This window comes from Hyperoodon ampullatus (assembly GCF_949752795.1).
Source record: "Hyperoodon ampullatus genome assembly, chromosome: 13".
Lineage (NCBI taxonomy): Eukaryota > Metazoa > Chordata > Mammalia > Artiodactyla > Ziphiidae > Hyperoodon > Hyperoodon ampullatus.
In genome coordinates, this window is record NC_136926.1 from 25440435 (window position 1) to 25461267 (window position 20833).

At 43.1% G+C, this 20833-nt stretch overlaps 2 protein-coding genes across 2 annotated transcripts in view; one reads left to right on the forward strand and one right to left on the reverse strand.

The window, feature by feature from the left end:
* Positions 1–20833, forward strand: part of LOC307062419 (immunoglobulin lambda-1 light chain-like) — a gene marked incomplete at both ends in the record, with an annotated part of 216496 nt that overhangs the window by 34542 nt on the left and 161121 nt on the right. The window lies entirely within an intron of this gene.
* LOC307061958 (zinc finger protein 280A-like) lies at positions 5330–7251 on the reverse strand (the record flags this gene model as incomplete). The annotated part of the gene is made up of 1 exon (XM_079717356.1): positions 5330–7251. One exon carries the CDS (start codon positions 7249–7251, stop codon positions 5554–5556), a length of 1698 nt encoding a protein of 565 aa, XP_079573482.1. The 3' UTR covers positions 5330–5553.

Genomic DNA, 20833 nt, shown 5'->3' on the forward strand with positions numbered 1-20833 from the left:
TTATTTTGTGACAAGTGAAAATTATATGAAATTCAATTATCAGAGTCCTTAAAGTTGGAACAGGGACTTGCTTTTTCCTTTAGTTATCATCTATGGCTGCAAAGTAGATTAATTGCCAGAGATCATATTTGCAAGCCTAAAGTATTTATTATTTGGTCCTTTACAGAATCTTTTTTTAAAATTAATTAATTTATTTATTTATGGCTATGTTGGGTCTTCGTTTCTGTGCGAGAGCTTTCTCTAGTTGTGGCAAGCGGGGGCCACTCTTCATCGCGGTGCGCGGGCCTATCGCGGCATCTCTTGTTGAGGAGCACAGGCTCCAGACGCGCAGGCTCAGTAATTGTGGCTCACGGGCCCAGTTGCTCTGCAACATATGGGATCTTCACAGACCAGGGCTCGAACCCGTATCTGCTGCATTGGCAGGCAGATTCTCAACCACTGCGCCACCAGGGAAGGCCCTACAGAGTCTTTTTTAAGTGCCCTGTTCTGCTGGAATCTCCTAGTAATCGTTTGAAAAAAAAAAAAAAAGTTTTTGGTTTAATCTATAATGCTATTTTCTTCTCTATTATATTCATTTTCCATTCTTTATTATTTCCTTCCTTCTTATCACTATAGGTTTGTTCTGTTGCTCTCCTTTACAACTTCTTGAGATAAATGCCTAACTCATTTATTTGTAACTCTGATTTCTCTTTGTATGTAATGCTATAAATTTACCTTAATTTACTAAAGTACCGATTTAACTGTGTCCCACAATTTTTGCTTAATAATATGTTCATTATCATTCACTTCCAAGTATATCCTGATTTCCATGTATATCCTAATATCCTAATATTCTCTTCTTAAAACAAGGGTTATGTATTATATACTAATATATTTATTTTCCAAATCTATGGGATTTTATTTTATTTATGTATTTTTTTTAAAATTTTTTAAAATTATAGATTTTTAAAAATTATTTATTTATTTATTTATTTATGGCTGTGTTGGGTCTTCGTTTCTGTGTGAGGGCTTTCTCTAGTTGCGGCGAGCGGGGGCCACTCTTCATCGCGGTGCACGGGCCTCTCACTATCGCGGCCTCTCTTGCTGCAGAGCACAGGCTCCAGATGCGCAGGCTCAGCAGTTGTAGCTCACGGACCTAGTTGCTCCGTGGCATGTGGGATCTTCCCAGACCAGGGCTTGACCCTGTGTCCCCTACATTGACAGGCAGACTCTCAACCACTGTGCCACCATGGAAGCCCCTATTTTCCGAATCTATGGGATTTTAAAAGCTGTTTCTTTATCAGTTTCTCATTTTGTTGCACTATGGTCAGATCACACAGTCTAAATATTATTGATCCTTTGAAGATTTCCATTCAGTGAAGTATACCATAGTCAAAATGAAGAGGATGTAATGTAGAGAAAATATTTGCAATGTCTACAATGTGTATATGTGAAATGACCTCCTTTAGGCCTCACAATTACTCCAATACCTTTCAGTAAGCTACCATCAATTAAGCTCCAGGCTTTATTCAAATTTCACTGGTTTTTCCACAAATGTCCTTTTTCTGTTCCAGATTCCCATATAGGATACTGAATCACATTTAATTATAGCACCTCCTTAGCTTACTCTGGTCTATGGCAGTTTCTTAAACTTTCCTTGCTTTTCTGACTTTTGACAATTTTCAGGAATCCTTAAGTGTCGGGTATTTTGCCAAATGACTCTCGGTTTGAGTTTGATGTGTTTCTCCCGGTTACACGGGTTTATAGGTTTTTAGAACTATACCTCAGAGGTGACGTATCCTTCTCATCACTTCCCATCAGGATTACATACTATCGATATGACTTACCACTAGTTTCTCCACTGTAAAGTTACTTTTCTCCCCCAGCCATATTCTATTCTTTGGAAACAAGTCACTAAATCCAAACTACACTTAGGGGGGTGCAAGGAATCTCATTGAGGGGAAACATCTATGAGATACACAAATTATCGACTACACAAATTAATTGGAACTCATTTGTAAGGAAGATCTGTTTCTTCTAGCTTTACCTTTTAATTTTAAATTAATCAAATTGAATAAGATTAAAAATTTAATATCTCAGTCACACTAGCTACATTTCACCAGCTCCGTAGTCACATGTGTCATATTGGACAGAGCAGATATAGAACATTTCCATCTGAAATTTCCAGTGGTTAGGACTCCACACTTCCACGGCAGGAAGTACAGATTCGATCCCTGGTCATGGAGCTAAGATCCCGCAAGCCTCGCAGCATGGCCAAAAAGAAAATTCTACAAGATGAATACTCCAACCAAAAAATGGGCAAACCATATGAAGAGGTCACCTCACAGAAGAGAAAAATACACATTTATACCTGTGAAAAGCTGATCATCCTTATTAGGAAATAAATGTTACATTATATTTTAGGAAGTAAATGTAACAATAACATTAAAAAAAATTCCATCACTGCAGAAACTTCTGTGGACAGCACTGACTTAGATCATTCTTCTTTTAAAACATAATGCACTTAAACATATGAATTTCTTCTAAGAACTGCTTTAGCTCTGTCCCATAAATTTTTCTGTTTTCAATATCATTCAGTTCAAATATTTTCATTTTTTCCATAGTGATTTCTCACAGGAGCTACAAGTTATTTAGAGTCAGAACCAGGACTAGGGTGAGCCTAGACCACAACATTAAAGAGGCTTGTGAAACACAGGCATGGCACGTTTGCGCTTTGGGCTCCTGGCAACCGTTACTCTGGCCCCAGCCCTGTTTGCTTCATTATATTGCTTCATTTCAAAACTTTGGGTTTTTTTCCTTAATTATCTTTCTGGTTGGTTGGTTTGTTGTTTTGTTTTGGTTTTGGCCATGCCTCAAGACTTGTGGGATCTTAGTTTCCCGACCAGGGATTGAACCCTAGCCCTCAGCAGTGAAAGCACTAAGTCCTAACCACTGGACCGCCAGGAATTCCCATATCTTTCTGTTATTGATTTGCAGCTCAATTTTCCTGCAATCAGTGGATAGTTACAAAAAGCCCTATAACTCATGTCACAGTCGATGAACACGAGCTTGAGAACAAGATAAGAATGTTCACTATAACCACTGCAGTACAACAAAACACCTGGAATAGCCAAGATAATTTTCAACACCAAAGCTGGAGAACTTAAACTCCCAGATATCTGTGTTAGGGTTCTCCAGAGAAATGCAACCAATAGGATATAAAGGGATATATGAGGAGGTATGTTATGGGAATTGGCTTATATTAAGTCCCACCATATGCTGCCTGCAAACTGGAGAACCAGGAAAGCCAGTGATATAACTCAGTCCAAATCTGAAAGCCCAAGAACCAGGAGCCTTGATGTCCAAAGGAGAGATGGATGTCCCTTCCTTCCCCTTTGTTCTCTTAGGGATGAACCCACATCCCATCTTAGGGATCATCCACATTCTCTTGGGTGATGCCCACCCACATTGCTGAGGATTTATATTTTTGCTCAGTCTACTGATTCAAATGCTAATCTCTTCTGAAAACACCCTCACAGATATACCCAGAAATAATGTTTCACTAGCTATCTGAGCATCCCTTAGCCCAATCAAGTCAATAAAAAAAATTAACCATCACACAAACTTAGGCAGAGCCCCAGTAATTAAGAGCTATAATAATTGTGGCATTAGCACAAGACTAGAGCACTGGACAAATGGAATGGAGTCCAGAAATACATATACAGTCATCTACCTGATTTACACAGAGCTTCCACCGCAATACAGTGGCATGGTCTTTTTAGTAAATGGTGGTTGATTTGAATACACATATGAAAAAATTAAAGCTGATACTTTGATTTATCACACCATAAATTAAAAAAAATACATTTGAGCTAGATCAGACCTAACTGTGAAAAGCTATACTGTAAAATTTCCAGAAGAAAACATGAGAGGAATATGTCCTTGGCAGACAATTTCTTAAACAGAACATTCCATGAAGCACCACTCTTTGTACATATGTACACCCATGAAATTACCATCGAGGCCAAAATAAGGGACATTTTCAGGGTCCCAGAAGTTCCCTAATGCCCTTCCCAGTTGACAGTCTATAGTTTTGTTTTTTAAGAGGAGGAGCAAGACTTGAATAGGCACTTAATAAAAGAGGGTAATATTCGAGTGGCCAATAAGTATGTGAAAAAAAATTCTCAAAATCATTACTCATCAGGGAAATGCAGATGAAACTACAATGCGATACCACTACAAAGTCAAGAGGATAGCACTAATTGTTACTGAACAAAACTTGAGTCTGCTAGCCCGAGCGCAGTAAAGCAAATCTACTGACACCATGTTGTGATGAAGGAAAGTACTGCATTTATTGCAAGCCATCCAAAATGGGACCAAGCAAGAACAGGCAGCTCATGCTCAAAAGACCCAAACTCTGGGATGGCTTTCAGGGAAGGGTTTTTAAATACAACGTGAGGGAGAGGGTGGCAGGGTGTGTGATTGGCTCATGCACAATTCTTATGACAATTGGTTGGTGGTGAGGTAACCAGGTTGTATTTCAGGAGTCAACATCATCAACCTTCTGGTTCCAGCTGGTCTGGGGTCTACATGCTGGTGGGCAGCATACAGTTAACTTCTTCTGTCTTCTGGGGGTTTTAGTGTCTGCAAAGCAACTCAAGGATATGGCTCAGGATATTATCTGTAGCCCCTGAGGAGAAATTAAAGATCCTTGACTTTGTTTTATGGCTAAACTATTATTGTTTTTTCTTGCTTGCTTGATTGTTTTCTTTTGTTTCTGCATTTTCTCACTTCTCTAGTTAAATTCGCTCTTTGGAACATGGGGAAGGCCTAGGACCTAAAGCTTTTCTACAAATAAGAGGCAGGGACATGGGGGTGGGGGATCTGTCCCTGGGAAGGCCCTGCAGGGTCCTGCTCAGTTATATACTGAAAAGGACTGACAGTACCAAGTATTGGAGCTGTAGGAATGGAATTCACAGTATTGTTGGTGGAAATACACATTGTTTCAATCACTTTGAAAAAGTGTTTGGCCGTGTCTACACACTAGAAAGCTAAATCTATGCAGTTTCAGAATTTCTCATATTTATATTTAGACATATAGATATAGATATCCTAAAGAAATTACTATGAAAGACAGACACACGCTCATAGCAGCTTTATGCAAAATAGCAAAATTATGAGCCTCAAAGTTCAGGAACAATAAAATGGATAAATAAACTGTGCCATATTCATTCAAGGGAATTCTACTCGGCAATGAGAAAGAATGTGCCACAGCGACACACAACAAGAATGTATCTCACTTATTTAAAAGAAAACAAAGACCAGACCAAAAAGAATCTATCATGTGATTCTATTTACTTAAATTTAGAAACAGGAAAAACTAATCCCTGGTGGTTGAAGTCAGAAAAGTGGTTACTTTGGGAAGGAGAGGGTGGCTGGGAAGGAGCATGGAGACTTCGGAGTTACTTGACAGTGGAGAGATGAAACAGGTACAATTTCAGTCACTGCAAAACCAGACAGGCTCTGGCACTGCTTGCTGGCATCTAAGAGCCACTACGTACAGCTGGCCTAGCCTCAATTCAGCTTTTTGGGATTTCTGGAGGTGGGTAGAACATAATTTTTAGCCAGAACACCTGCTGCAATACATCTGGAATATCTCATGCTCATAGCCATCCTCTTGGTAGTTTTTTCAGGTGACACTCGGGATTCAGTGTTGGTCACAATCATGGATGCTGCCTCTCTTGCTCCTGGTTGAACTGAAGTTCGGATCTTGACCTCTGTTTCAGGAGGCAACCCTTCCAGTTGCTCTGGCTTTTTAAATGGTTGATGATTCTTGGTTTGGTGCTCCATTTTCTCCTTCAAAGTCAAAAACTGTAGCCGGCACTTGGAACATTGAAAGACCCTCTTGTTCCAGTGCCTCCAAGCATGATTTACGTAGGATGCCGCCACTTTGAAAATTTTGAGGCAAAACAGACAAAGCAAACTGTTTGTGTTTTCATGCCATGTTCTGAAATGTGCTTCTACATCAGCAAAGGCTGACGATCTGTAATTGCAAACCTGGCACACATAGGGCATTTCACCAGGTTTATGATTGACCTTCATGTGCTGTAAGAGAACCTGATCTGTTTCGAAGGACAATTCACAGGTTTTACAGACCGCAGAGGGCTCCTGGGAAGTGTGGACGCTTTCAATGTGACACTGCAGCTGGAAGGGGGTGGGAAACTGGCGGTGGCAGTACCGGCAGGTGGTGTGGATTTCCCAGCCGTCATCCCTCTGCTTCTCAAATTCCAAATGGTTCTTCACGTGGGTCATAAACTTGATATTTTTTAGGACTTTCAAGCAGCTGAGGCACTTGAAGGCTGTGTGGGTCTTCCATTCTGGCTGCCTGTCTCCTGGATGCCGTCCGTAGTAAAAATCATCAAGTAACATGACCAGATTTCCTTTCTTGGGATCAACAGTCTTGTTTTGACTTGCTAGACTCGAAAAGTCTGTTTTTGCCAGCCTTTCCAAGCTACATGCTCCATCTGGATCCATAAAATTGTAACGTGCCTGGTTATATGCATGGGCCCATGGAAATGATGCCCCATTGTGAACATGGCTTGATGAGGTCGGGACACCTTCCGGGGTCATACTCGTGTTCTTTGTAGGAAGGATACCTGGAGAGACCACAGCTAAGTCCTGTCCCCCTGGCATTCCATGGCTGACTTTAGGTCTTTTGGGATTCCCACTGTACATATTCATATCTGAAGTGGGACGTCGCTTTGAGTCACGAGGACTTTTATCCTTGCCTCCTACTGAGAATGCAGCTCCAGGTAGACAATGAGGCCATGGAGAGAGCAAATCTGAGGAATTGTGAAGCACAACTTGCAGAGAGCTCATTTTATAATCAGGTTTAGACGAAGGCTCAAAAATAATAGGACTATCTATGTCTCCCCATTCAGATTGAAAAGCCGGTGAAGTGGCTGCTGTCTTTGACATCGGGGTCCTGCAATTTGCAGGCTGCAATGTGCAAGTGGTATCTTGACTCACGTGACCCTTCTTTCTTGTTGAGGATGAGTCCCTGGTCACTCTGTTCAAAATGTTAGAAATGACCGGCTTTGAATTTGAAATCACTCTGACAAAGAGGGTTTCAGTATCTTCATTGACATGCTCCACTCCAACAAAGATCACCTCAGCACTGTCATCGTCCTCGTCTCTGGGTTTGGACCCTCCCATCTTCTTCTCTGGTCGTTCTGGTGCTTGTGCTTCCTCACACAGAAAGACGTGTGCCATTTTACAATCGCTTTTTGCTTAAAGTGGTCCCTTCTACTGCTTTCTTTTGGCAAACTCCCACCTAAAGGCAACCACATGACACGGTCAGTACAGTTGTCCCCCCAGATCTGAGTTTTTGCTCTCTGGGGTTTCAGTTAACTCTCGGTTGTTAATTGAAAATATTAAATGGAAAATTCCAGAAATAAATAAATAACTCATAAGTTTTAAATTGCACACCATTCTGAGGAGTGTGATGGGAGTCTCGCACCGTACTGCTTCCTCCCACCTGGGACATTGGGTTATCAGATTGATTGTCAAGATATCACAATGCTCGTGTCCAAGTCATCCTTATTTTACTTAATAATGGCCCCAAAGCACAAGCAGAGTGATGCTGGCAATTCAGATATGACAGAGAGAATCCATAAAATGCTACCTTTAGGTAAAAAGGCAAAAGTTCTCAGTTTGATTAAAAAGAAAGAAAAAAAATTGTACGCTGATGTTGCTACTAAGGTCTATGGTAAGAATGAATCTTCTATCTGTGAAATTGTGAAGAAGGAAACAAATCCATGTTCGTATTGCTGTCACATTTCAAACTGCAAAAGTTATGGCCTCAGTGCATGGTAAGTGCTTAGCTGAGATGGAAGAAACATTAAATTAGTACAATAATATTTTTGACACAGAGACCACATTCACAAAACTTTTATAACAGTGTATTGTTATAATTGTTCTATTTTGTTCTTAATTACTGTTGTCAATCTCTTACTGTGCTTTTATAAATTAAACTGCATCGTAGGTATGTTTGCATAGGAAAAAACATTGTGTATATAGGGTTTGATACTATCCATGGTAGCAGACATCCACTGAGGGTCTTGGAATGCATCACCTCTCCCCATCGTGGATAAGGGGGGACTATTGTATTTATTTCAAAAGACAAAAGTGGTGCCTTATTTAATCATCAGCTGAAACATTGAGATAACTATTAACACCCTTATTTTATATGTGAGGAAACAGGCTCAAACCCAGTTATGTGACATGATAATTTTAAACTTACCTCTCTGGCCCCCAGCCCCCACTTTTGCCTTATCTCCTCAGGGTGGCCCCAATGCTCCCATTAAACTCTGATGGAGAGCTGACATGCACCCTTTTGCTTATAGATCTCCAATCTCACTCAGAAATGCCAACCAACATGAAACGTCCAAAAAGCCCTAGGCTATTGCCCGGGGTGCCCCTCCCTCCCTCCACTCTGTGAGTCTGGAAGGCACCAGACCCTGTACACCGATCAAAAAAATTTTTTTTATTTTGGTTGCACTGCGTGGCATGCCAGATCTTAGTTCACCGACCAGGGATGGAACACTTGTCTCCTGCAGTGGAAGTCTTAATTAACCATTGGACCGTCAGGGAAGGCCCCGGATCAAAAATTTTTTTTTAATTCCAGAAAGATCTTAAAAGCAAAACTTGAAGTTGTCTCATGCTGGCAACTATATATATAGCATTACACTGTACTTAGAACTATTTACACAGCATCAACATTGTATTAGGTATTATAATGAATCCAGAGATGATTTAAAGCATACGGGAGGATCTACTCAGTTTATATGCAAATACTACACCATTTTATATAAGGGACTCGGGTCATCCATGGCTTTTGGTATCTTCAGGGTGGGGAGTCCTGGATCCAATCTCTCATGGATACCGAGGAAGGACAGTACTTTCTCAGGACTTCTGTTGCTCCCCCTGCCTTGGATTCTCTTTCTCAGGTACCCGCATCCCAGCTCCTGACCTGCTTCAGGTCCACAGCTTCTCTGCAAGACTTCCCTGACCACGCTTTCAAAAATCACAACCTCCCCCAACTCACATGCTATATCCACCTCTGAAGCTATTTTTCAACAGCGTTTATCACCTGCCTAACACATAAGTATAAAATACATCTTGCTTCTTTTCTGTCTCCACCCACTAGTCTATGAGCTACATACATGAGGGCAGGGAGTTGTGTTTTGTTCACTGCTGTATTCTTTGTTTCTAGAGCAACATCTGGCATACCGTCAATGCTACATGTTTGCTACATAAATATAAAGTAACTGTTAGTCATATGATCATTTACCTGTACAACAGGCCCGAACCCACTAATGCCAGGCTCCCCAAGCACTTACACTTGATCTTAGCCAAAAGGCTGAGAAGTGATTTTCCAAGCATTTAATTAAATCCAAATCCTAATGATTTAACACCATCATACAAGGGAGAAAATCAGCCTGTATGTAGTTGGGTGTGGGGAGGGGTGATTATTGAAATAAAAGTTTTATAACGTAGTTCTCTCCCTACAATAGATTTGCTGATAGCTTCCATGCCATTAACACGTTCATTGACACTAAGGGACATTCTAATGTTGACATTTGACCATTTCTGTTATCTTGCATTTCATCAGTAGCACTTCATAAGTTTGTTTGGCTGTAAATATATATATATACCAACTGTGTATATATATATATATATCAACTGATGGCATCTTAGATTCAATGAAAAATTCTATTTCTTTTCATAAGCTGAATCCATCCTACTAAATTTACTTCACAAGTCACTAATGGGATGCTAGCTGCTTTCTATAGGCAAATGGTTTAAACAGGGATTGGCAAATTGGCTTGCCCCCTGTTTCTTTTTTTTTTTTTTTTGCCCAGCCACCAAGCTAAGAATGTTTTTTAAGGTTTTTTTTTAACTTTTAAGAATATATTTAATTTTTTAACTTTTTTTTTAATTTGGGGGAAAAAACAAAGGAATATTTTGTGACATGTGAAAATTATATGATATTCAAGTTTCAGTGTCCACAAATAAAGTTTACTGGAACACAGCCACGATCACTTGCTGTTGCTGGAGGCTGTTTTGCACTACTAGGGCAGAGTCAAGCCACTGCAAGAGACCACATGGCCCTTAATGCCTAGTTACTATCTAGCCCTTTACAGAGAAAGTTTGCAGACTCATGGCTTCAGAGAACAAAATGGAGCATACCAAACTCCGTAGCTCACCAGCTCCTGAAGTCCAGATGATTCAGTGCACTCTGAGCCCCAGCGAAGAGTGAAGCTGGAACGTCCTGGTCTCCATATCCAGGAGAGATTTCTCTCAAGTTCAGCAGCGTTACTTCCTGAGTCCTGTGTCCGTGGAACTACTACCTGGCTCTCCTCTGTGACGCTGAATCAGGAGATTCCATGCCTTTTAAAGCCCATTATGATCCAATCCCTAGTATCCAAACAGGGCTCCAATCACGTTCCTGGACCAGTTTATCCTGATTGGATATTCAGCTAGAAACCTTTCATCCAAATTGCCAGTGAAAGGAAAGAATGTGGGTGGGGCTTCAGGGCCAGGCCCAGAAGCTGCCTTCCTGGTCCTCATGGCAGGAGTCCCCACTCCTCTCTGTCATCCACAGGCTCACCACCTCATCTCTAATTTACCTGCATTTTAAGCTACTGGGGGTAAGCAGGGGCAGGGGAATGTGGTCCACACAGATATTCCAACAGAACCCAGGCTGAGGTCAGGAACCTGAAAGGACAGAGGTCCTTTTCCAATGCCAGAAAATTCTCCATCTGCAGAGAGCAAAACCCTGCTCTCCTCCTGTCCCTGGGGGATCCAAGGGGCAGGGCTCACTCCCAAGTGGTCTGCACTTGAAGACTCAGCACCCATGGGACTCCCGGGGTCCTCATTGTAGGTCTTCAGGCTGAAGCCCAGGAGCTTTTTCTAAGCAGGGGCTCATTCTTTCTTAAACCAGTTCCAGGGGTGACAGCTCATACCCTGGTCTCCCTCCCTCTCCCCTCCTCCCTCCCTCCTCCTCCTTCACTCTCCCTTCCCTCCTCACCACCTAGATTATATCTGAAATTTTCCCTCCCACTGCCTTTACAGCCCTCTGCATACAGATTCTTGGGGATAGGGAGGGCTTCTAACAACTCCTCACTGGCAAGAATTATTTGTATTTCCACTCCTAATGCAACAGAGTCACTGAATTAGAACAAAAATGAAGTTCACTAATGAAAGCATACTAAAGTGCCATAACTTGATATAACATCAAAAATACCTTTCTGGGACTTCCCTGGCGGTCCAGTGGTTAAGACCTCGCGCTTCCACTTAATGGGGTGCATGTTTGATCCCTGGTTGGGGAACTAAGATCCCACATGTCATGCAGAGCAGCAAAACAAACAAACAAAAACCTTTCTTATCAAATCAACATGCTGTACACCTTAAATTCACACCATATATGTCAATTATATCTCTCTGAAGCTGGAAAAATAAGTATAAATGATCTGACCATTAGAAAGAGCTCATTTTATACTTTTTAAAACGGATGGTGGTGAGTATCAAAACCCTATGCTATTTACATTCTTTTGGATATGTTTAAAAGCATGATATTAAAGGTTTTATTTCCTTTTTTTTTGGCCACGCTGCACGGCTTCCTGGTAGGATCTTAGTTCCCTGACCAGGGATTGAACCTGGGCCCTTGGCAGTGAAATCGCCACCAGTTTTATTTACTAAAAGGGCCTATTTTTATTGTACGTCAGAAGATACATCCTTTGCAGTGTTAACACATGATGAAAACATTTTTGATGTCAACTTAAAAATGTTTGCAAAAACTTAGGGGAAAAGAAGGAAAACTTTGACTATTTGATACGTTTATAAAGATTGCTCAAATCTGAGAATCACCTGGGACATTGTGAAACATACAGATTCCAGAGCTGCATCTCACACCTGGGAAACTCAAATTACCAGGGCAGGGGCCTGGGAATCTGAATGTTCAATGTTTGCCCCATTTGATTCTGAAGTGAAGGGTGGCCCAAGGTATAAAATCCTCCAATACTTTGGGAAACATTGATCTCTCCTATGATTAAAATACCCACGAGTCCACTCCTTCAAGGGAGCCTGAGGATGGGTTGAGGGTCAGGAATTCATTTCTCTCATTTGACACACTGAGCACCTGCCTTGGGATGAGCATGTTATTGGTGACTCAACAAACCAATCAGGGACTTCCGTGGTGGTCCAGTGGTTAAGACTCCACACTCCCAATGCAGGGGTCCTAGGTTCGATCCCTGGTCAGGCAACTAGATCCTGCATGCCGAAACTAAAAAAAAAAAAAAAAAAAGAAACATCCCGCATGCTGCAACTAAGACCCGGCACAGCCAAGTAAATGAATGAATGAATGAATGAATGAATGAATATTAAAAAAATAATAAAAAATAAACCAATCAGAGGCTGGAGCTTGAGCTGGGTGCCTCCCCCTCTCCCCTCAGAGATTCTAGGACCCCACCTGGAAGCAAAGCCCAGAGATGAGGATTCAGTTCGGGCTGCACTTTTGAATCACCTGGATTGTATTTCTTAACCCTCAGTGAATCTAAGGAATCACCTACGCGGTCTTGTGAAAGTGCACATTCTGGTCCAGCAGTTCTGGGTAGAGCCTAAGAGTCTGAGTTTCTCACAAGCTCCAGGTGATGCCCAGGCCACTTGGCCAAGGACCAAATATTAAACAGTAAATACTAGGGAGCTGTTGAAAAGAATTTATGTCCTGGTTGATTCTGCCCATCTTACTCCAAACCAACAGAATCAGTATCTTCAGAAATGGGACCAGGGAGTCTGTCCCAGGTCTTTCTAAGGAGCAGGTGGGGTACAAATCCCCTGCTTCAGATGATGACAGCACCTGTGCAGCATTCACCAGGTGAATCACCCCTACCATCACCACCTGTTTTGGGCTTCACTGTGTCCTGCAAAATTCATATGTCGAAGTCCTAACCCCCAGCACTTCAGAATGTAACCGTACTTGGAGATAATACCTTTAAAGAGGTGATTAAGTTAAAACGAGGTTATTAGGGTGGCCCCTAATCCGATCTGATGGGTCTCTGTATAAAAAGAGGGAGGGGAATTCCCTGGTGGTCCAGTGGTTAGGGCTCCATGCTTTCACTGCCGAGGGCCTGGGTTCAATCCCTGGTTGGGGAACCAAGATCCCAGAAGCCGCACAGCGTGGCAGAAAGGGAATTGGGACACACAAGACCTCAGGGATGCTTGGACATAGAGGAACACAAGGACACAACAAGAGCACTCTCTCCATCTGCACGCCAAAGAGAGAGGCCTCAGGAGAAGCCACCCTGCCAACACCTTGATCTTGGACTTCTAGCCTCCAGAACTGGGAGAAAATAATTTCCTGTTGTTTAAGCTCTCCCCCACCTCCAGTCTGTGGTATTTGTTGTGGCCGCCCTAGCACTCTTACACTCTTCAGATCAGGAGTCCATGGAGAGGGCTCACCTCAGGTATAGGTAGGGGGTATGCAGGTGATAGCTCAGCTCCCAGGTGACTGCCGGCCATCAACAAATGCCCAACCACCCTGATTTTCCAGGAAGCAGCCTGTTCCTCTTGTGGATTACTTTCTGAAGACCACTGCTGCTAGGGGCCCCACTCAATTCTCTTTCTGGCCCCAACTCTTTTACTTCTCTCTCTAGATTGTGATGGACAGAACCTTGAGGACAGAGTGAGTCCCATTCTCATAACATCCTGAATATGAGGGGAAGTATCTGTTTTGGCCAAGAAAAGGAAGAAAAACAAACCACAGCTGTATAACAGAATACTCTGGGACGTCCCTGGCGGTCCAGTGATAAGACTCTGTGCTTCCACAGCAGGGGATGTGAGTTCGATCCCTGGTCCGGGACCTAAGATCCCACATGCCGCACGGCGGGGCAGAAAAAAAAAAAAAGGAAATGACCTGTTCTAACCTTTCCTTCCATGGACAGCCCCATGGCCAAGTCCAACCCAGGCCCAGTGCTGTGGAGACAGCTTCCTGGGACTTGTGGTCATGATAGTGGAGTGATATGTGGTCAGCCTGATTATCTACCAACAGGGCTGGGCATCTCACACCATCTTAGAACTTTGTACCCAGGAGGAGATCAGGCCCTCAGGACCACAGGCTGTGCCTCCTGACATGCAGACCAGGACTGTGTGAAAAGTGGACTCTACTTTACAATGCGGCCCAGGAAGCACACCTGTTCCTCAGGACGCTAATCCAGATGGCCAGTCTCTACCCCTTCCTCCGCCGCCAGGGGAGAGCTTGGCTCTACCATTGTTCTCCAAGCTTTTTCCTCTTCCACTCTCCCTGGGAGAGCTTTATCTCAAGAGATTAGGGCTTTCATAATCAGTGGCAGAGCCTTCGGCTTCCTGCTGCTTCTGCTCTCAGCTCTCAGCTCTGAGTTAAATGTACGAGTGTGGCAGAGAGGGACCAAAAGGCAAGGGACCGGGACACTAAAAAATTCAATCAGTGGTGACTTATACCACCTGCTTACCCAAAGCAAGGTGATGTTAATTTCCAGGGCATTCCTAGATGAAAATTTCGGTGGCCCGTGCTAGCCACAAAAAGGGTTTAGTGGGAGCCCCCAACTCTAAAGCGTACCCCTAATGAAGGGGACTTGCTCACAGAAAAGTGCTCTGATGGGCAAGGGGAATTAGTTAAAGCCTTAGCTCTGCCAGGTTGGCAGAGAACCAGGATTTGGGGGAAATTCTGTCTTTACCACATGGATTAAGGTAAAAACTCCAAATTACAGATGAATCATGCCAAGGAGAAAAATGTCAAGTTACATCTAACGCTGAAATCCTGAAATCAGATGTGACTTTTTTTTTTTTTTTGACAATTGAGAATGGGTTTTGGTCAGCCTTTGAATAAAAATCATGTACAAGTTTTTATTAATTTAAAAACAAAACAAAATAAAACCTGCGGGGATATTAGTGGCATAAAAGCACAGTTAGACAGTGGATCCAGGGATAATGTATTGTCCCTTAGAAACTCCTTTTTTTTTTGGCCCAGCTCTGTGGCTTGAAGGATCTTAGTTCCCCAACCAGGGATTGAACCCCTGCCCCCTGCAGTGGAAACACAAAGTCCTAACCACCGGGCCACCAGGGAATTCTCAGAAACTACTTTTCAATTAAAAATCATACTTATGCAGAGTTAACAATAAAATCTGACCACGCAAAAGAGCATTCACCCACTGTACAGCAAGTTTCACTCCTGCCCCAGACCACAAGTATCTGTCTCTGTTCCCAAAATAAACTGTTGTTGAGAATTTCTCAAGTGTCCTTCCTTGCATGTTTTCCTCATCCACAAGCACACACCCCTCTTCCCCTGCTTTTATGTAAATGGTGTATATTATTTGCATACTCTGCAAATTTAAGTTGTGTTTTATTAACAATTTTACTGAGTAATTTTAACTTGGATGGGGAGAAATCGATCAGGGAGTTGGATGATTATTCTCATTTGATTTCAAATCATCAGAAGCAAACAAGAATGCATCTTCTGTGGAGGATGTGAGGGAAGGACCACAAAGGGAGGCATGAGATGCTTCGTCAACACAAAGGCATGGGCACCCCAAATTCAAAGTTCGAAGCAACTTACAGATAAATGTCAGAGAGTGCTCTTTGGACATATCTGTGTTTTCTGGTTGTATGTTTCTGCTAGAAAAGATCCCAAGCCTTTTCCAATGTTGGCTTAAAATGCCACTAGGTCCTATCTTTACCCTGAAAAAGAACTGAGTCACTGAAAACCTCACCGGAAGCGGGAGATATTTTTGGGAATAATAATACCAATAACAGCAATTAATGTTTATTTAGCACTGACGATGAGCCGGGCCCCGTTCCTGGAGATCTATGTCTTTTATTACATTTAATCAAAGTTATGGGACTTCCCTGGTGGCATATTGGTTAAGAATCTGCCTGCCAATGCAGGGGACACCGGTTCGATCCCTGGTCTGGGAAGATCCCACATGCTGTGTCAGAACTACTGAGTCTGCGCTCTAGAGCCCACAAGCCACAAGTGCTAAGCTCGCAAGCCTAGAGCCCGTGCTCCACAACAAGAGAAGCCACCACAATGAGAAGCCTGCACACTGCATTGAAGAGTAGCTGCAACTAGAGAAATCCCGCGCACAACAACGAAGACGCAACGAATCCAAAAATTAATTAATTAATTAATTTTAAAGAAAGTTATGAGAAGGAATGTATATATTATTATTATATCTAATTATTACAATATGATATACTATAGTACAGATTTTTTTTTCATGGAAAGGCATTTTCTTTTAAATACTGCAGTGTGTACATGTCAATTCCAAACTCCCAATCTATCCCTCCCCCCAATCCATCCCCCCGGTAACCATAAGCTCGTTCTCCAAGTCTGTGAGTCTCTTTCTGTTTTGTGAATAAGTGCATTTCTATCTTTTTTTTTTAGATTCTGCATATAAGCGATATCATATGATATTTGTCTTTCTCTCTCTGACTTATTTCTCTTAGTATGATAAACTCCAGGTCCATCCATGTTGCTGCAAATGGCATTATTTTATTCTTTTTAATGGCCGAGTAATATTCCATTGTATATATGTACTACATCTTCTTTATCCACTTCTCTGTTGATGGACTTTTAAGTTGTTTCCATGTCTTGGCTATTGTAAACAGCTCTGCAATAAACATTAGGGTGCATGTATCCTTTAGAACCACGTTTTTCACTGGATATATGCCCAAGAATGAGATTGCTGGATCATAAGGTAGCTCTATTTTTAGGTTTTTGGGGTTTTTTTTTAGCATCTTTATTGGAGTATAATCGCTTTACAATGTTGTGTTAGTTTCTGCTGTATAACAAAGTGAATCAGCTATATGCATACATATATCCCCATATTCCCTCCCTCTTGAGCTTCCCTCCCACCCTCCCTATCCCACCCCTCTAGGGGGTCACAAAGCACAGAGCTGATCTCTCTGTGCTATGCAGCTGCTTCCCACTAGCTATCTATTTTACATTTGGTAGTGTATATATGTCAATGCTGCTTTCTCACTTCATCCCAGCTTACCCTTCTCCCTCCCGTGTCCTAAAGTCCATTCTCTATGTCTGTGTCTTTATTCCTGTCCTGCCCCTAGGTTCATCAGAACCATTTTTTTAGATTCCATATATATGTGTTTGCATACGGTATTTGTTTTCCTCTTTCTGACTTACTTCACTCTGTATGACAGACTCTAGTTCCATCCACCTCACTACAAATAACTCGATTTCGTTTCTTTTCATGGCTGAGTAATATTCCATTGTATATATGTACCACATCTTCTTTATCCATTCATCTGTCAGTGGACACTTAGGTTGCTTCCATGTCCTGGCTATTGTAAATAGAGCTGCAATGAATATTGTGGTACATGACTCTTTTTAAATTATGGTTTTCTCAGGGTATATGCCCAGTAGTGGGATTGCTGGGTCATATGGTAGTTCTATTTTTAGTTTTTTAAGGACCTCCATACTGCTCTCCATAGTGGCTGTATTAATTTACATTCCCACCAACAGTGCAAGAGGGTTCCCTTTTCTCCACACCCTCTCCAGCATTTATTGTTTGCAGATTTTTTGATGATGGCCATTCTGACTGGTGTGAGGTGATACCTCATTGTAGTTTTGATTTGCATTTCTCTAACAATTAGGGATATTGAGAATCTTTTCATGTGCCTCTTGGCCATCTGAGATGTTAAGAAACTTGTTCATGATCCCAAAATAAATCGCATCCCAGGCCTGGACCTTGGCAATGGGTCTATAGATCCTGAGCTCTTAATCCCTCACATGCATCTCTCTTTCAATAAAGTCTCAAGTGTCCGGGGTCTGCCAGACATGATGCCAGGTTCTGGAGCACAGAAGTAAATGGTAATTACCTCCTTGGATCGTTATGACTATTAAATAAAATAATGCCTGCAAATAATTTTGTACTATTGTGAAACCCAGCCTTCAAGATGGCCCTTGGTGATCCCTGCACCCTTATCTTCACACTCTTGTATCGTGACCTCTCACAAGGAGCAGGGCACCAGCAGGATACTGTGGAATGCTAGTGTGTGATTTCCAAGATGAGATCACAATGGACTTTCTGCCTTGCTCTCTTGAATCACCGGCTCTGGCAGAAGCCAGCCAGCAGCCATGTCATGGGAACACTCCGGCAGCCCTCTGGGGAAGTCCACGTGGGAGGCACTGAGGCCTCCAGCCAAAAGCCAAGGGAGACAGCCATCCTGGGGGAGGATTCTCCAGCACAAGTCAAGTCTGTCAAGTCTTCAGACGAATAAGCCGATTAAGCCAGTATTTTGAGTCGATCCTCATAAGACTCTGAGCCAGAAACACCCGGCTAAGCCACAATAACTGTGCAACAGGAAACAGTTATTGTTTTAAGCCCCTACGTTTTGAGATCATTTATTTTGTAGCCACATCATTGGCCATGGGGGGTAAACTCAACCTCCAGCCGCTCTCTCCTCCCTGGAGGTCAGTGGGCTGGGACTGATTGTTTCAACCCTCTAATCACAGGATTGGCCCCACTGACAACCACCTCCCAGCCTTAGGCGCTTTCCTGAAGTCACCTCATTAACATAACAAAATACACCTTGATCACTCTCAACACTTAGGTAATGCCAAAGGTTTTAGGAGGCAGTCAGATTTCATCTCTGTCCTGAACCGTTTTGGTCCATTTAAGGGATTGCGTGGAAGCACTTCTCTACCCGTCAACTAAAACACTGGGGGAACTGAGCTGGAAGAAAGAAGCAAGTGGAGCTGGATCTTCACCAACGAGTTAAGTGAGGAAAATATGGGTCCATCTCCTCAAAGGAAGATAAGATATTGAATAGCCTGTGGACAAGAACAAAGCCATGCAGGTGCCCAACGGGGCCATGAGTGTGGGGAGTATGTAGAGGTTGGACCCCGGGCCCCACCAGGCACTTGTGCTTCTCACACGAGCCCCACTCTGGCACTTTTGGGTCCACATGGCACCCACCACTGCATTTCTGCAGTTCAAAGTTTCCCATGACACAGACTCAGCGTCTCCAACTCCCCTCCAACTTTGTGTCAGCTGCAGAGTCTAGGCTATTTCTCTCAGAACCAAGTTGTATAAGCCTCCTTATTAGTACCTCATTGTTGTTTTGCATTTCTCTAATAATTAGTGATGTTGGGCATCTTTTCATGTACCTATCGGCCATCTGTATGTCTTCTTTGGAGAAATGTCTATTTAGGTCTTCTGCCCATTTTTCGATTGGGTTTTTTTTTTTGGTTATTGAATTGTAGGAGCTGTTTGTATATTTGGGAAATTAAGCCCTTGTTGTTCGCATCATTTGCAAATATTTTCTCCCAGTCCGTAGGCTGTCTTTTCATTTTGTTTATGGTTTCCTTTGCTGTGCAAAAGTTTTGCTATGCAATAAGTTTGATTAGGTCCCATTTGTTTTTGTTTTTATTTCTATTGCTTTGGGAGACTGACCTAAGAAAACATTGGTATGAGACTTATGTCAGAGAATGTTTTGTGTGGCCTTTTTTTTTTGGCCGTGCTGCACAGTTTGCAGGATCTTAGTTCCCAGACCAGGGATGGAATCCAGGCCAAGCGCGCTGAGTCCTAATCACTGGACTGCCAGGGAACTCCCATGTCAGGCCTTCTCTTGGTCTTGTTTCTGCCCGTGGCTATTTCCCTGTGTTAGATTGCTCTCTGGCTCTTTTCTATTCAGCTTCAGCCCTCTCACATCCTATCCCTCAGCTGCCCTAACTCCCCTGCCTGTCCGACTGTGCAGCTGGGGCTGCTCCTGGGTAAATGGGTACTTCCAATCATCCCACCCTATGTGCCATACTCTCCCTGCCTGCTTCCCAACAGCTGGAGACCCCACTCCCCCCCCCCACCACACACAGGGCCTCCATCCACACGGCCCCCAGCAGTCACTACCTCCCCATGCCCCATCCTTACGGATGAGCTTCCTCTCCAGCCAAACTTGACTTTCAGAACCTCACTGCATTGATACCTTATGCCTCTTTGAACATGTTGATGACAAAATCTAAATTCTAAACAAAGACTCTTGTAAGATTTCTTTCTCAAGTGTGGTCTCTGGGCCAAATAAAGTCCCAAGTGCAGGGCACCCTGCTTGAGAAGCAAGAGGCAGTGTTCACTTTTGTTTTTCTTCCTTTACTTGCACCGGGCAGCTAATAATCACCACTGTCCTATATGGGGCCATCCATGACCGGGGCAAGTGCCTTCCATAGGTTAGCCCTGTGGGTGACCTCACTGCAACATCATGAGGCCAGTGTTATTATCTGTTTTGCGGCTGAGGAATCTGGCACTGAGATCACACGATCTCTGCCTCTGTTCTTCCTCGTGGAGAACCTGTTCGTCCTGTATACTTTTCCTCATATCCCAGAGGTGCCAGTTCCCGTTCCGGAAAATATGCTCTGTAACTTAGGGATGCTTGAGGATGCTGAGACTGGGTGCGCACTGGGGAAAAGTAAGAGAGATCTTTTCCTGGCTCCCTTTTTCCCAGCACACCATCACTTATACAGATTTCTGCATTCTCTCTTCTTTCAGAAATGGCAAAGCATGTCCACAAGCTGAGGGGTCCATTTCTTGTTCTTTCTTATGGGGCATAGGGTAGGGGGCTGGAAGGGGTGGGGCAGAAGAAAAGAGGGTGCCTGCTAGGGGAAGAAGATAGAGAAGGGCCAGTGGCTGTGCGGCAGGATAAGGGATTGCTGACAGCTGGCCACACCAGATAGGCGGTGGAGGATGGCTCACGGTCAGGGACATGCAGACGAGCCCTGCCCCGGCCTTGGTGTGTGGCCTTCTCCTCA